Raw genomic sequence first — 17,366 nt, 5'->3', positions numbered from 1 at the left:
TCTACGGGATCTCTTAGAAGATGAGCTAAGTACCGACTACCAAATGATCTCTTCTACCACCTGCACTCTTGTTTCCTTATCATTAAGGAGCTAAGCCTTTTTTTATTTCCATTCCATCGATGATACAAGCAATTTGTCAAACATGAAGATTCCTGGCTTCCTTAGTGAACCGACAGCTGTTTGCTAAGTGATGTTAGACCCTCCTGCTTCAGTCTGAGTTCTTGAGCTGGTCTGCAAAATGAAAAAGAGTCTCCCGCTCTTTTGAGTCAGGGCACAGTGGGGCCTGACCAGGGGAGGGTATTCAGATGGTGGTGGCATGGTCCTCAACACTTGCTGATCTCCCAAGTCGTATGTATCACCTCGGTGTTCTCCGTCCGGGATCGCTGCTCCTCTGTCATAGCTTGTCAGAAATCTGTGGTTTTTGGCTGAAATCTGCCTTTCCCCCAGCAGCACAGAAAACCATGGACCCCGAGGAGAGTAAGTCGATAGTAGAGAAGAGGATGAATTTCAGGCATGTGTCCTGGAGTTGGAACTGACAGCAATTTTTGGTATTTCAACATACTGAAACGGATTGAATTTTTCTTTAAAGAAGTCACTTAAAAATCTACTGAGCTGTTAAGTTTTCTTCTCTCTGACTTCAAATCTTTGATTCTCCTAGTATTTTTTATTTGACTAGACTGAAAATTTCAGCTGGATCAGTTTCTGTTCCCTCGCAGGAGGAGGCTGGCACTCTGCCAACTGGGCGGGACCGTACTTAGTTTCAGTTTCCTTTCCTCTGAGGCCCTGAACCCCGGAGGCTGCTGAAGAATTTTCTGTGCCGTTTTCTGTGTCTGCTTAGCTGGCCAGACCCAGCAGCTACCCTCAGCTTCGGTCCTTGTACAGGTCCTACAAACAGGTAAATGACTTGCTGCTTTCCACTTTTCCTAGCACTTGCAAATCGTAGTCTTCTTTTTTAATAAAAAAAAAAATCATTTTAGAATGAAAAACTAGTTAATGATATTTCGTGCTATCTGCTCATCCTCTTTTTACTCATCTTATGTGTAATGTAGAGTAAATAAGAGGCACAAATGCAAACTTTGTGCCAGTATGTGTTACCCGTTTTTCAATATTTAATGGAAAATACATTTGATTTTCTGCTAGATTGAGAAGTATGGCAGTGGCAACTCGTTTGACTGGGATGCAAGAAAAGAAGCTGCAAAATTATTTTGGAGGAAAACAGTTTACCCTTCTCTATAAAGCTACTGTCCACGAATTCTCTGGAGATAATTTGCTTCAGAGATGCTGTGACCAAGGGCCTACTGTGACGGTGATTTACGGTGGACATTATGTTTTGGGGGTGTATATAAGAGAGAGTTACAAGAGAGATGACAGAGTTCCCATCGTCCTCTTTGCCGTTCAAGAGAATGAAATTTCAGAATGCGACGTGGGAGCAAGTTCTCCATCTTCATTTCTTTATCAATATAATAGAAGATGGGATGATTCAGGATTCCTCCTAAATCTGGAGCAAAAAAAAGTGAATATGAACTTAGACACATTTAAAAAACTTGGACTACCTCAAAATCAACCTATTTCCTTTGAGGAATGTGAAGTTTTTCGTTGTGAAGGTAGGTTATTCAGATAATCTTCTATAGAGTTCTCTCCTGAATTTTTGGAGGATTTGAGGCAACCCATGCCTTTAAGGAAGAATGTCCTTATCTCTGGGTGACCCGGACTTTGCTGAGACCCAACCATGGCCAAAAGTAGCATGTACAGAGTTTTCTGGAGTGTGTTTGTGTGGGGGATGAGGTAGGGGAGGGGGGAGGAAAGGTAGAAGGAGAAGGGGGGGAGAGAGAGAGAGGCAGCAAACTTAAAGCTTCCAGAAGTGTGAGAAATAAATTTCTGTTGTCCCAGTTCATGGTATTTTGTATGGCAGCCTGAGCAGACTAAGACAATCAGCTTACATGACAATTCCCATGAAGACATGCCTCATAAATCTGTAGAATCTGTATTTGTTTATTCTAAGTAATCCTTAGCCAGGAGCTTCCAGTTAAGGACATTCAAGAGATAAGTGCTTTCCTTGTAGGAAATATCATTAGTCTGTTTACCCGGAGATAAGATTATTAGCATATTTTCAAAGAAATTCGGCTGGGTCACTTTTCTTTTTTTCCCTGAGAGTGTTGCTTGTGAAGTGAGTGAATGTATCTCAGAACAGCTGCTTTGGCTCCCTACCTCCCTACTGATTCATCCATATTATGTGTGTTGGAGTCATTTGTTCCTTTTCATTTTCATATGGTATGCCAGTGTAGTGAGTCCATCATACTTTTTTTTTTTTAAATAGAATTACTGTCGGTGGACATTTGAGTTTTCCAGTTGGGGACTATTACAAATAATACTGCTATAAACCTTCTTGTATACGTGTTTTGGTTCACACATTCGTATTTTTTGAAGAACATAAACGTAAAATTTCTGGGTCATCGGATTTGTGTATGTTCAGTTTCAGTGGATACTGACAAAGCTTTCCAGCATAGTTGCACCAATTTCCACTGCCACAAGCAGTGTATGAGAGTTTCTGTCACTTCTAAATTTTTCCCAACACTCTTTGTTACAATATGTAGCCATTTTGGCCTGTGAACTATGGCATGACATTTTGTGAATTTGGTTTTCTTTGATTAGACTAGTCAGTAATTTATTTATTTTACAGTTTAAACCAATGACTATATTAATTTATCCTTTTTTTCAATTTATAAAATTTGTCTTGTAGTTTTGTTAATTCCTTCTTATATTTCTAAGGTTTGATTCTACAATCTTTTCTGTTCCTATTTTCTATTTTCAAAACTTTCCTTCTTCCTTGTTATTAACAAAGTGTACTTTTATCACAAGGTTGATATAAAGTGTTTATATTATTGTTATTTTCTACATATTTACAATTTTGATTTTTAATCTCCTTTTGGATGTTAAAGTTAGGAAGTGCTTTTGTAAAATTCCAAGAGGTTTCTTTTCTCTTTGTTTGCACTTACTCTTTCCTTGTTTTATTATAGTCATTGTATGTAGTCTTCACTATTTCTACTTTCAGTTTAAATTTAAAGAGGTTTTCTTTCCGTACGTGTAGCCATATTTTTAAATATTTCACACAGTATTCTTTTGTAGTGTAGAGAATTGCCAGCATCACTACCCCTCATCCTTTCAGGGTTTTTTTTAAAGATTTTATTTATCATTTATTTATTTTAGAGAGAGAGATACTGAGTGAGTGAGAGAGGAGAGGGAAAGAGAATCCACGACAGACTGTGCTGAGCACGGAGCCCAACACGGGGCACGGAGCCTGACCCAGGATCAATCCCATTACTGGGAGATCATGACCTGAGCGGAAACCCACTCAACCCACTGAGCCACCCAGGAGCCCTGCAGCTGATCCTTTCAGTTTTAAATCCACCACCAAAGAGTGTCTCTTCACAGGACATAAATAATTCTGGGCCTGAGTCTTGTTGGTTCACACAAGGTCCTCAGCCCTCCCCTGAACCACTCACTGTTCTCTGATTGGGCGAGGGATGAGTCCTTCGTTCTCTTTGGAGCCAAGAAGAAAATCAATTGGCCTGGAAGTTCCAGGAGCCCCAGTCGTAGATAGTAGGTTTCGGAGAAAACTTGGTGCCTGTGGTTTTTTTGTTTGTATGTCTCTGTGCATTATCCCTTTCAGACCTCTCGAATTATGGAGAGGAACTATTTCAAAGTATTACCAAGTCTGTCCCTGGCCAGAGAAGCAGTCAGGCTTGCTTCTCTGATTCAGAAAGGACCCCAGTTCTCATTTCCCGTGTGGGAGCAAGCCACATACTACTGCTGAGTCATTGGGTGAGAAGAGCTCTGCAGACAATCTAGTCTTACAGTGCCGACCTTGCCTCTAGCACTAGATTCTTCAAATGAGATGTTAAGGAGATTAGCCAGAATTTTCTCCACTTGCTTTTGTTATACTGTGCTATCGTCGTGGAAGAGCTGTTTCTGCATTTTCCCCTAGTGAATGCATTTCATTCAGTTAGCCAGTCATTCAACAACTTGTACTTTTCATTTTTCTTTATTTCCCTAGATTTATTGGACGAAAGAATCATGAAAGGGATTACTCGGTAAGTCAATGGTTTTAATGTTCTGTTATTCTGTTTGTTATCTTAGACTTACTCTTTTATAGGTTCTGGCAAATTGGTAGCACAAATTATAACTTGTGGATCATCAAGAATAAGCTATAAATATATTTATAATCATGAAACTATTTGACAATACCAGTGTTAAAACAGAAAGAACACCGAGTAAAGGGAAAACATTCCTAATGTGTTGTTTTTTTTTTTTTATATGCTTGACAGCATGTCAACATTTTTGCTTAGACTTCTTAAAGTTACAGTTTCAGTTGCTTTAGAGAATTGCTTTGGAAGGGGTGGCTGGTAGGTAGAGAATACTTATATGAACTTCAAGAACATGTTAGAAATGATCTACTTCCATAAACTTCAAAAGTCGTATGTTATGTTATGCTTTTTGAAGTTTATTATTGATAAGTTATTTTCATACTTAACACAGTTCGTATTTATTACTAGGTTTATATGGTCTGGTTGCTTAAATCTGAAAGGTTTTATGTCTGATTGGCTTTACTTATAAGTGTTATTTTTACTTTTTTTTTCTTTTACAGTAGAATTTGAAGTAGGATAGTCGCTTGTCCTTTTAACAGGAAAGCAAGTTGCTAATCAAAAATAAATAATAATATATAAGAAAAGAAAATGAATTCTAGGAAAATTTATGGTAAGTTCTTGTGATCTACCCTCAGTCGATTGTTAAAATTGTCCTGTCTAAACAGACTCCAAGACAAATTGTTGGTTGACGTGAGAAATTACAGACCACGTAGAGACCTCGTTCACCAAATACGGATTCTGCTCCTGGGTCCAACTGGAGCTGGGAAGTCTAGCTTTTTCAACTCAGTAAAGTCTGTTTTCCGAGGCCATGTAACACACCAGGCTCTGGTGGGCTCTGATACAACTGGGGTATCTGACAAGGTATGTCCATTCAAGATCACTCAGCCTTTGCTGCTTTGTTCAAGTTCATTAGTTTTGAAAAGTCTTTTGCTGATCGACTTCATTCCTTGTAGACTTTATCTCCATTTGCAATTAAAAATATGTTCTCTTAAAATTGCTTTTTTCTCCTCTGTAGTACAGGACATATTCCATTAAGGATCCAAGGGCTGACAGTCCCCTGCCATTTATTCTGTGTGACTCAATGGGGCTGGGTGAGAGGGAAAAAGGGCTGTGCACGGATGATATAGTCTACATCTTAAAAGGCCACATTTCTGACAGATACCAGGTATGATTGGGCTAATCATTGAGAAATTATAACTGATATTTAAAATGTTTATTTTAGCTTACTATTGACAGCAGCAGATGCTAGTCTAATTTAATACATTACCGTTTATTTTCTTGAATGATACTTGTTCAAGATTGTTTGTTCCTTTTTGATATTTTATTTTACAAAGAATTAAGACATCCAAAAGATTCTTCTGTCATAGCTGTCATAACAACTCTGAATGTTGTTATATATTCTATTGCCTCTGGCTATGTGAAACAGAAATCCAATATATCAATTTATTCTCATAGGTAATTTTTCTTATGTAACAGGAAGTCTGAAGGTAGGCAGCTTTGGGTCAGTGCGGAAGCTCTCCGAGGTTATCAATTTTAAGGGTCCATCTCACTTTCTCTTATGAGACCCTCAATATGGGGTACTTTGTGTCCCCCTAAAATTCACATGCTAAAGCCCTAATCCCCAATGTGATGGTATTAGAAGGTGGGGCCTTTAAGAGGTGATTAGGTCATGAGGGTAAATCCCTCATGAATGGGGTTAGTGCCCTTACAAGAGTTAAAAGAGAGGTGATCTTTCTCTCTGCCGTCTGAGGACACAAGAAGAAGGCAGCTGTCTACAGATCAGGAAGAGAGCTCTCCTCAGACACCAAATCTGCTAGCACCTTGATCCTGGACTTTCTAGCCCTCAGAACTGTGAGAGGTAGTTTTTGTTCTTTTTGGCACCAAATATGCTAATTCGTTACACCCGAGCTGGCTAGGATGTGTGGCTTGCATCCTTACGCTCTCCAGATGTTCACACTGAGTCCTGTCCGCGTTCTAGGCAAGAGGAGGGAGCATTAAAGAGAAAGCCACTTATTCTGTCATTTTTTAAAAACTTTCTAGTCCTTTTTATAGACATTTAGATTTTGAATTAATCATTAATTTACCTCGTTCCAAATGAATAGTCAGTTGTGCCAGCATCTTTCATTGAATGTCTTTGCGTCTTTTCCCTATCAAATATAGGGATTGGTTTATTCTCTTGATGTATTTATCAATTCCTTAATGATATTCTTATTATTACCAAATCATTTAATTGTTCTAATTACCATAACAATCAACTGATACCTCCCTGGACAAGTCATATTCATTATTTATTTCTTGCATTTGTTTTTCTTGACTGTTTTCACAATAGACTTTTCCAAGTGAACCTGTTTGTGTTTTGATTGTTTGTGTTTGATTTGTTGGTGCTTTGATTAAAATTACATTAAAATTTTATATCAAAAGTTGATTTACATCTTTACATACCCAGTGTTCTTATCCAGAAACATAACATGTTTCATGTTTCTATTCACGCAAGGGTTTTTCATTCTTCAGTATAGCAGTGTCTTGTAGAGGTAAACTTTATTTTTAAGTATTCTTTTTTTTTTAAAAACAACTTTTTATTTTTATTATAGAGAATTTTAAACCAATGCAAATGTAGACAAAGCAATTTAATGAATTCCCATTTACTCAGCTTCAACAATTTTTGATTCATGGCCCGTCATCAGTGTCTGTCCACTTTTTCCTCTCCTGTATTACTTGGAATTGAATTTAATACATTATAGCATTTGATCCATAAATCATAGCAAGTACACCAAAACTCTGATGACAAATACCGAACCCACCCTTACTAGTCAACTAACACCCAAACCACATGCAATTAGTTTTGGTGTACTGAAATATAGTCAGAAGTCAACTTTACAAAATAAGGCATAGTCAAAGAATCCATTTTCTTCCTCTGCCCCTTCAAATACATTTCTTCCCTTTCCTTAAAAGCAACCATATAAAAATTTATGGTTTACTTTCCTTTTTTACTATATAAGAAAATACTTACAGATTTGTAGTTCTCTTTTTAGAGAAGTCATGAAATACTCTCTGTTATTGATATATTAGAATCTTGCCACTACACATAGTCCTGAAGTTAATAGGCCTGTACATGCATCATTTTGTATTTTTGCCAGTATACCTGTGACAGATTCCCAGCAGAGGGATTGCTAGTTCAAGAGTAAACGCATCTCATTTTGGACCACTTTTGGTCCTTGCGTTCTGTGTGATGATACTGGATTTCTTTCTGAATGCTCTCATCTCCACCTTGGTCACATTGCTTCTATCTAGAACACTTTCGGCCCTATGCTCATTCCCTTTATCAGACTAACTCCTCCTACTTTGAGACTCCCAGATTACGTGTCCCTTTCTTGCAGAAGTTTTACCTGACTGCATGAACAGGCTGCTAGCTACTTGCATAGACCGTCTTCTCTACTGGGTTGTTAGCCTTGTAATATCAGAGACTAGCACACTGCCTGAAACATAGTATGTGCTCATGAGTATCCATGGAATTAAAAGTTGGTTTATGTTTACCTTACAGTTTGATTCCACGAAAGCAATCACACCAGGTCATAGTAACTATATTGACTACCCATTGCTGAAGGACAGAATCCATTGTGCGGCATTTGTGTTCGACATCAATTCTGTTGAATACCTCTCTCGTGACATGATGGCTAAGATAAAAAAAATTCGAAGGGAGTTGATAAAGTGTGGTGAGTCTCATTCTAGTTTGCTATTAAGGGTAATCGATTAGACTATATTGTAGAATGGTTTTAGAACAGGATGAAAAATTTGAGAAATTTCATATGTGAATCTTCCCTGGCCCATCAGTGTGGTTCAAGCAAATCAAGCACTTGATAGCTGTATGACTTTGTGCCGTGACTTAAACTCTCTCTGTCTCAATTTCCTAATGTATAAAGTTAGTATAACAATAGCACCTATCTCAGAGATTTATTATAAGGATTAAACAAATCAATATATTTGAAGAGTTTAGCACAGTCCTCACTACCTTTTACCACTGTATCCTAGCATGGATTCATTTACTAAAAGTTCTAGATTTCCCCTTGGGCCTTAAATGATTAGAAATGGAAAACAGTATTTCAGTAAGAAAACACAGCATGGAAGTAAGATGTTAGGTAGGGCGGGGTAGCACAAAGATTTAGGACAAGGTAAACAGGATCAGGGAGTTAGGGTGCCCCATACGGGCTTTTTTGGCTTTATTATCCATTCTGTCCGGGAGAGAGCCAGTTTATCACAACTTTGATTAAGTTAGAAGCATGGAGTGATTCACTTGCTCCCTGAAATTGGAAACCTTGCCAGGGAGGTTAGTGTAGGGGGTGCTTGCTAGCCTTGTGACAGAAGAGCAATGTATTTGTGAGGCTTTGACACATGCTATTTCCTTCTTGAGGATTCTTCTCCCCCATCTTGTTTATGAGATCTCTTTTCTCCAGTCTACATAAAAACAACTGTTTGGACAGGATAGGAGACCAATCAACAATATTGTAGCATCAATTTTAGTTATCTCTTCCAAGAAGTGGTTTCATTTGAAGCCTCATTTTTTACCATGGAAAGCAATGAAGGGAATTTCCTATGTCAGAGGAATTCCGGGTACTAATGAGTAGTTGAGCGGGGTATTTTTAGGGGTTGTGGGCCTTCCCAAATCTCTGAAATTGCTCCCTAGATAGCCTGTTGCATAATTGAAAGCTGATTAACTGAAATATCCTGATGTCTTTAATGATCAAAGTGGCATGTATCTGTGTGGCCTAGGTGTAGCCCACGTGATTTTGCTCACTCATGTGGATAGCATGGATCTGGTTACAAGAGGTGACCTTAGAGACATATACAGCTGTATGCCTGTGAAGCTCAAGGTAATGAATGATGTTCCTCTTTGTAGACACATTTCCTGGGATATGTCACTATAATCACATGATATTACTGTGAATAAAAATAAAAGTGGACACCTACTGAACTTAAGAATTAACAGTTTCTTGGGTAATTCAGACTTGTGTCTCAAGATTAAAAAATTAAATATATATTCATCTTTACACGGACACAGATCATTCCATTTATTATAATTTAACCCAAATAGGTTCAATTCAACAAATATTTATTGATTGCCTTTCATAATTGAGTCAGTATGATACTCTCTAACCAGTTACACAGATAATGGAAATAATTTCTCTGCACTCAAAAGCTTATAATTTGTCACTGTTTCTATATTGCAGTTAGAGACAGTCCACAGAGAACTTGGATTTGCTCTTTCTGACATCTTGGTGGTTAGTAATTATACCTCAGAGTGGGAATTGGACCCTGTAAAGGACGTTCTGATCCTCTCTGCACTGAGACAGATGCTGTGGGCTGCAGATGACTTCTTAGAGGATTTGCTTCTTGAGGAAACAGGTAGATGCATTTGGTGGTGTAGACACTTGGAGGTGTCAGCTGTATGGCTGCTCCCTGCTTGGATCTGTTGGGTACCTGGCAGTTCACTGTGTCCCTGTAGGTCGCTGTCTTGTGGGTAGTCCTACCCTTTACCTCACTGGCTGGGTGTGTTTTTTCCCCTCACATTTCCTGATTTCCCACCCTTAGGGCACAGCCTACAGAGTTTGCATGACTTCTCTTTCCCCCGGGTCTAAAGATAGAATCTTTGAAACGATACACTTCTGTCATTGCAACTGTCTGAACACCCCAAGTTGTATCCTTGCCCTCTTTTCTCAAAATGTGCTTCTTTGCTTGGGACCCAGAAATGGATTGGATCAGCATTGTTCCTGATCAGATGTGATCTTTGATAACTTGCCCTTTTCTTGGGACGTATGTTTTTGCCTTTTTTGACTTGACTTTCTTGATGTGTCTCCCACCTCAGAGTTTCTCTTAATGCTATGTGATCAGTGCTGGGAGGACGTATGTGCCTTTCATATTTACAGCCTCAGACTATAACATTATGTGTATTCTCTCTCAGATTCTCTCAAGAATACATGCTGCACTGTTTTAATTAAAGATCAGACAGAAGTTTCAATTTATACTCAAATCTTATTTTAGTTTGCGAGAAATCAAATTAGAATATCATATCCCCTTTATTCTCTCTCACTTGCAAACTACTAAGAAACTCTCATGCTACTACTGACTCCGCCGTCTTGGTTTCTCCATGTCTTCTCTTCTTCATGGAGCATGCACTCCTAAAGTCAGGGCTGGTTGGCTTAGACCCCCCCAGTAGCCCAACGTTCCTTCTCCTTCTGGTTGCTTTTCCCTAAATAATCCAGTAAGAATATTTTGTTTCTCTTTTCCCAGAGATCAAAGAAAAGGAATTATCAAGTGAGTAAAAGAAGGAAAAAAATGTGTGAACCCTTCATATAATAATAATTTTTATCTCATCATAGAAGAATGAAAATTGAGAAATAAGAAAACACAGGAAAAAGAGAAGTAGCTGAAACAGAAGGGGCATGTTTTATTTATGTCTGGGATGAAGCTACGTTTACAAAATGATAATACCGGCAAATAACTAGGAACAGTGGGCTTTAAAGCCATTAATCATGGAAAAAATGATCATAATTTCCTTTGGATTTATGTTCTGTATCTGTGAAAAATGAAAGTTTCTTCTTACAAAACCTGAATTTAACTTAAGTGTGTGTGTGTGATTTTGGAAAAGTTTATTTTAATTTGTCAGTGTCTTCTGGTCTTCACCCATGTCATCTTAATTTTGCCTTTTTTTAATTTCTAAAGTATTTGATCTTCTCTTTGGGTTTCCAGTTAATGTTGTATTCTTTAACTGAAAACCATTTGTTTGTTTGTTTAATATCTGAAACCCTCTTCTAGGATGTAAAAATACTGGTAAGAGTTTGAGAGGATAAAACAGACAAACACTATAGTTTGATTTTTCTGTCAATTATGACTATTTTAGTTACAAGTGAAAAACTCAACCTGAATTACATGATTAAAAAATAATCAAACCATATAAAAGGCTGGAATTGAACAGAACTGCCTCAGAAATGGTTGACTCTAGGGATTCAAAAGCTATTCTCTCTCTCTCTCTCTCTCACACACACACACACACACACACACACACACACACACACACACACTCTGGTTCCTTCTTTATGTCTATTGCTGTCATTCTCTCAGGCTAGCATTCTTGATAAATCTTAAACCATCTGAATCCAAGCTTCAAGTTGACATTCATTCAGTCTTGTAATCCAAAAAAGAAGAGGGCTTTTCTTTTCCAGTTTCATTGTGAAATAGTCCAAAAAAGGACTGCAGCTGATCTAGTTCAAATCATATGCCTACTCCAGGAACAATCACTTTATCTGCAGAAGAGAGAGGAATGTGATCTTCCCATCTTAAGTCATACTTGCCCAGGAAGAGTGATTTGTTATTAGAAGAAGGGAGTTAATCATGTTATTAGAAGAAGAGGCTGTTGGATTAACTGAGCTGGAGGGGCACCTCAATTTGTATCTTATAGATTTGGGAAGTTTTGTATCTAGTTTCTCACTTAGATTATAAAAAAGTCTTGTTAATAAGTCTAAAAATCATCAATTACTTTAAAAAAGCTTTTTATGAAAGTAACGTATACACATAAAAAGTGTGCAGTTCATAATTATATGGCTCAATACATTTTATAGGCTTAACCCATGAAACTGGAACGCAGGTAAGAAACAGAACATTCTAGAAGTCCCCTTAGAGCCCCAGTCTAGCTACCTAGGATATCCACTATTCTGATTTCTAATTGCATAGATTAGTCTTGTCCTTTTTTATCCCTTTCATAACATTATGCACTATTTACTCTTTACTGTTTTGGGTCCGACTTCTTTCGTGAGCTAGTGTATTTGTTTGACTCCTATTATTATACATAGGTAAAGATAATTTATTCTCATCTATCCTAGTATTGTGATGTTAATGGGTAGTTCTAATACTTTCCTTACAGATCAACAATACATTCCATGTATGTTACATTAAGCATTTTTCTGATTTATAGCTACATAGAAATAAACCATGTGATTTTGAGTCTTTCCAATTTTGTATAATAATAAAGATTCTATAATGGGAACATACTATATTTCAATTTGTAAGTATAGCTTGAAAACGAGAGTAGCATCATGAATAAGTTGACATTATCTCAAGATTTACAGAGTAGTGTAAAGGGTCAAACATGGCCAAGACATTCTTGAAGAATGAAGTGGGAAAACAGGTATAAAGAGACATATTAAGAAATGTAAGTTGACTGTGGTGCCTTAGTAAGTTTATGGAACAGAATGGAGCATCCAGAAACAGACTCAAACATGTCTGGATATTTGTTCTATGATAGGGGTAGCATCACAGATGAGTGGAAAAACAACAGACAATTCATAAATGGTCTAGTCAGTTGGTCACCCATATGGGGAAAAACAAAACTGAATCCCTCACATCAGACGCAAAAGTCTACTTTAGGTGGACTAAGTACCTAAATGCTAAAAGGCTTTCAGAAGGTAAAATAGAAGGGTGGTTTCATAATTTGGGGGTAAGGAAATAGTTCTTAAGTCATATTTCTTAAACAAGACACAAAAATCTTAGTCTCAAAAGAGATTGAAAATTCAACTACTTTGAAATCAGTAATTTTTATGTTCAACAAGTCCCATTAACATAGTGAAAAGGCACAGCAAAATGTGGGAGAACATATAACTAGCAAAGAACTAATAAAAGGATGTACAAAGAAATCCTACAGGTCTAGAAGAAAACTAAAATATAAAAGAAAATGAACCAAAGACTTGAGAAGGAGCTCTAAAGAAAAAGGAAATTCAAATATCTAGTAGGGAGAAACATACTCTATATCATTAATAATAAAAAAAGATCCAAACTAAAATAATTTGATTCTTTTTTACATGTATTGAGATTTAATTGACTTATAAAGTATACTATATATTTAAGGTGTAAAATTAAGTGAGTTTTGATATATGAACACTCCTGTGAAATAATCTTGACAATCAAGATAATAAATGTTTCTAGCTCCCCCTGCCAAAAAAAATTACGGAGTGACTTTGTAATCCATTGTCTTTATTCCACCTCTTGTTCTGGTCTGTACTCTGTCACTAAGTTACTTTTCATTTTTTAGAATTTGTATACATGAAATTGTACAGAATATACTCTTTGTGTCTGGCTTCTTTTATTCAGTGTGTTTTGACATTCAGCCATGTTGCTGCATGTAACACTAGTTCTTTCCTTTTATTGCCGAGTAGTATTTCATTGTGTGGATATACTACATTTCTTTATCCATTCACCTATTAACAGACTTTTGGATTGTTTCCAGTAAAGTTCAAGATACGCAGACAGACCTGATGAGCCAGGAATTTGACTCTCAGTTACTTACTTTAAGGATACTTTTTATGTGTACATCAAAACACACGTGTAAGGATTTTTGTAGTAGCATTGTTCATAATAGTCCCGACTGGAAGCAACCTGCATGCCCATCAATAGTAGAAAAGATAATATATCGTGGCATATTATACAGAGTACTTCATTTTATATAGCAAAGAAAATTAAAGAGCTATAACTGTATACATCAGTGTAAATATTGCAAATATAATACTGACCAAAAGAATAAAGACATGAATGAATCTGTGCCTTATGAATAGGTTTGTAAAAATCTCTCAAAAGTTCTAGATAAAAAAGAGCAAATGACTGTAAAAATGAAGATGGTAATTACCTTTCAAGGGTTTGGGGTTGTGAAGAGTCAGGGGCTTACCTTTGTTTTGAACAGCGTGGTGGTGAAATGAATATTTGCTTTTTAATTATTTTTAAGTCGTACATTTATATTTTATGTACTTTCCTGCATGTATTATACATTTCATAACTAAAACGGAAAAAAATGAGAAGTTATATCATCTACAAACGCTAGAATTAGACAAGACTGGGTCTCTGCTACATGATATGTGATCTTTAAGAAGTCTCTCATTTCCCTATCTTAACAGATGGTGATAACACTTTATTATAGATATGTTGTAAGAACTAAATTAGATAATATATACAACTAGATTATCAGTGCAGGCACGTAGAAACAGAAACTCAGGGGCGGGTGGACATTGCTAATCTTGTATAACAACAAACTGATAAGATACTGTGTCTCCTACTGTAAATTTAACTTTATTGTAGCTGAAAACAAAGATAAGACTTGGACTTAGATAGCTCATAAGAAAATGAAAGAGACCGAAAGCCACATTATCGGAGTTTTTGCTTTTGATTGTTTGATATGCGGTTTTTTAAAAGAAATACACTTTTGGCTTCAAGAGCATACTGTATCTCAAATTCAAAATTTCTAATAGCAAATAGAAACATAATAAATGGCTTGGTCACGTCTGCCCCCTACTGGCCAATTTACAAAGTGGAAAGGATGCTGAAGGTTGAACTTGGAAGCTTGAATAAAAACTGCTAAGGTTTCTAAGTCTTGAAAAAGCTATCACAGAAAAATTTTAAATGTGTAATTTTGTTAAAGGTATGCAACCTTTAAATAGAAGATAATTTTCTCCTGCTGTTGAAGATGTGGTAGTACTTGGAAATGCTGTGGTCTGCGTTCTCTAATGTTTCTGGCATTATATTAGACTATTTATGCGTATTTGCATTTTAAGCTAACATTAATGTGTCGTGTTTTAGCTTTTTTGTTAACCTGCAGTATATAAATTTGAATATGTAATACTAAAGGCTTATGGTGATCAATGAACACACAAAATGGGTACTTTTGCCTCTTGCTTTTCATAAATGTGATCCCCAATTATATTGCTTTTGGATAATGAAGTCTTGAACCCACTGATACAGGGGTTAATTTGTATAGACAAATCACAGTTGTGGGGAACAGGAGAAACATTATACTTTGCCATGTTCTCTCGATTTTAATTTCTATTTTATTTAGGATTATTACATATGAACTATGCAAATTAGTTACTATAGCAAATTGCTACAAAAGTATGAAAATATGCCCTGTTTTCCTGCCAATGCTGCCTTCATAGAGATATACGGTGGATTCCTTTCAGCTACATAGTATTGAGTCCAACCCTTTCTAAGGGTTCCTAATCTGGACATATTTGATCTTAAACCCTAAAACAAGAGCTTCACCGAGTGACTTCCTCCTCTTCGCTGTTTAGTGCATCCTCCTCTCTCCATGGCTTTGTTCACACTTTGGGGGCAGTTATTTAATTTCTATTTGCCTTGTCTTCTCATCTGGTAAATGGGGATACTTTACTTACATTGATTATTTTGAGGATTGAATGAGAAAGCATATGTACTTTTTTGAAAAGCGTCTGAAACACAGTAGGCACTAACTAAATGCCTTTAGCCAGTATTCATTTTCCCTAACCTTCTATAGTATTCCTCCCCCATTCCCAACTACCACCTACCAATAAAGAATTGTTTTCTCGGCCATTGGCATTCTGCTGACTCTTTGTAGATACCACTCAAGCGTTATCCCACTCTGTGAATTATCTCGCTACGTGACTGCATACACGGCACAGAGCTTCTTGTGGGCAGGAGTCCAAATAGTATAGTTTCTGCGCAGAGTAGATGTCCAATAATGTTTTGGGAGACTAAATGAAGTGACTGGAAAACATGAAGGTTGATGGGATGTGAACCCAATTCATGTAATGCCAATTGGGAACAATAACAAAAAACTATTTTTAAATGTGGGAAACTAATGCAGGAAAAGGCAAAGAAAGGCGGAGCTGAAGCCATTCCTCCTTTTAATAGTCAGTCTTAATGGCAATCTGCATTCATGAGACTCTGGCAGAAAATAGAAGGAACTCCAGGTCGTTTAAGCAATGTAATTTAATGTAGAAATTTGGCTAAGCAAGTGATGGAAAGCCGAGAAGTCAAATCAAAGAGAAGCAAACCATAGATTAGCCAAGTATGGGAGACGAAGCTTTACCTCTGCCCATCTTAAGTGTTTTTAGCTGGGGCTCTATAACAAAAGTCATATCAGAAAGAGAAAAATGGCTTATTAACACACGCACAGTGCACATCCCGAGGGAGAAGCCTCAGCGAGTAACTCGAAGCTGTGGCATAGAAGAAGATATCTGCACCCCTATGTTCATTGCAGCATAATTTACAATAGCCAAGATATGGCAGCAACCTAAGTGCCCATCAATGGATAAATGGAGAAAAAAATATATACAACAGAATATTATTCAGCCATAAAAACAATGAAATTTTGCTATTTGTGACAATGTGGTTGGACCTAGAGGATATTAGGTTAACTGAAATAAGTCAGACAGAGAAAGACAAATACCATATGATTTCACATACATGTGGAATCTAAAAATAAACAGGAGCCCTTGGGTGGCTCAATTGGTTAAGCGTCCAACTCTTGATTTTGGCTCAAATCATGATCTCAGGGTCCTGGGACTGAGCCCCACGTGGTCAGGCTCCGTGCTCAGCAGGAAGTCTGCTCCAGGATTCCTTCTCTCCCTTTCCTTCTGCCCCTCCCCCACCCCTGAAATAAATAAATTAATCTTAAAAAAAAAAAAAAAAACAAATGATCAAAAAAACCCACAAAACACCAGAAACAGACTCAAATACAGAAAACAAACTGATGGTCAGAGGGGTTGGGGGTGGGGGATGGGCAAATGAGTAAAAGAGATTAAGAGGTACAAATTTACAGTTATAAATAGATTGTGGGGATGAAAAGTACAGCATAGGGAGTATAGTGAATAACACTGTAATAACAGCGTATGGTGACTACACTTGAGGTGAGCATTGTGTAATGTACAGAATTATTGAGTTGTTATGTTATATACCTGAAATGTATAAAACATTGTATGTCAACTGCAAAAACAAAACAAAACACACACACACACACACACCCAAAGTTGTGGCTTACAACTCCAGCTTATGTAGCATCTTCAGTGAAAAACAATAAATTTGTANNNGGGAAATGACAGGACAAGGAGAGCAGTTTTAGGCTTCCAAGGATGGCAGGCTGTGGAATGGTAAATACATGGGAGGCACTCAGGGAGTAAAGTTTGCAGATTGCTCTGGTGCTGTCTCTGGGCTCATAGGAGTCTGTCTCCAGTAGAGGGAGCATTTAATAGCCTACCTTTAGGCAGAAAGGGGGAGGCTAGGGAGAGCTTTTCTTGCTTACCTGCTTCTTGTCTTTAGCTCAAAATAACTTTTATGTCCAAGAGGTATATTTTGGGGTGATGTATTCTAATTTCCTTCAACTAAAACAGGAAGCGGCTACCCCCTTAGGACGGAAAGAATTATGTGACAAGA

General features: G+C 37.2%; 1 protein-coding gene across 3 annotated transcripts in view; it reads left to right on the top strand.

Annotated features, from left to right (window-relative positions):
• Positions 1–747: 747 nt before the first annotated feature.
• The window catches only part of IFI44 (interferon induced protein 44), a 37,507-nt gene continuing 20,888 nt past the window's right edge, over positions 748–17,366 (top strand). The window contains exons 1-9 of one of the 3 annotated variants that reach the window (XM_008690675.2): positions 748–895; positions 1,141–1,604; positions 4,055–4,091; positions 4,811–5,006; positions 5,161–5,310; positions 7,687–7,858; positions 8,913–9,013; positions 9,371–9,545; positions 10,431–15,522. In XM_008690675.2, coding sequence (XP_008688897.2) covers positions 1,151–1,604; positions 4,055–4,091; positions 4,811–5,006; positions 5,161–5,310; positions 7,687–7,858; positions 8,913–9,013; positions 9,371–9,545; positions 10,431–10,462 — 1,317 coding nt within the window. In that variant the 5' untranslated portion in view covers positions 748–895; positions 1,141–1,150 and the 3' untranslated portion in view covers positions 10,463–15,522. Of the gene's footprint in view, positions 896–1,140; positions 1,605–4,054; positions 4,092–4,810; positions 5,007–5,160; positions 5,311–7,686; positions 7,859–8,912; positions 9,014–9,370; positions 9,546–10,430; positions 15,523–17,366 lie in introns of those variants that run through there. The other 2 variants (XR_005834128.1, XM_008690676.2) reach the window with 2 other exon arrangements.

This window comes from Ursus maritimus, unplaced genomic scaffold (genome assembly GCF_017311325.1).
Source record: "Ursus maritimus isolate PB19 unplaced genomic scaffold, ASM1731132v1 scaffold_12, whole genome shotgun sequence".
Classification (NCBI taxonomy): Eukaryota; Metazoa; Chordata; class Mammalia; order Carnivora; family Ursidae; genus Ursus; species Ursus maritimus.
This window is presented reverse-complemented; position numbering and strand designations above follow the sequence as displayed.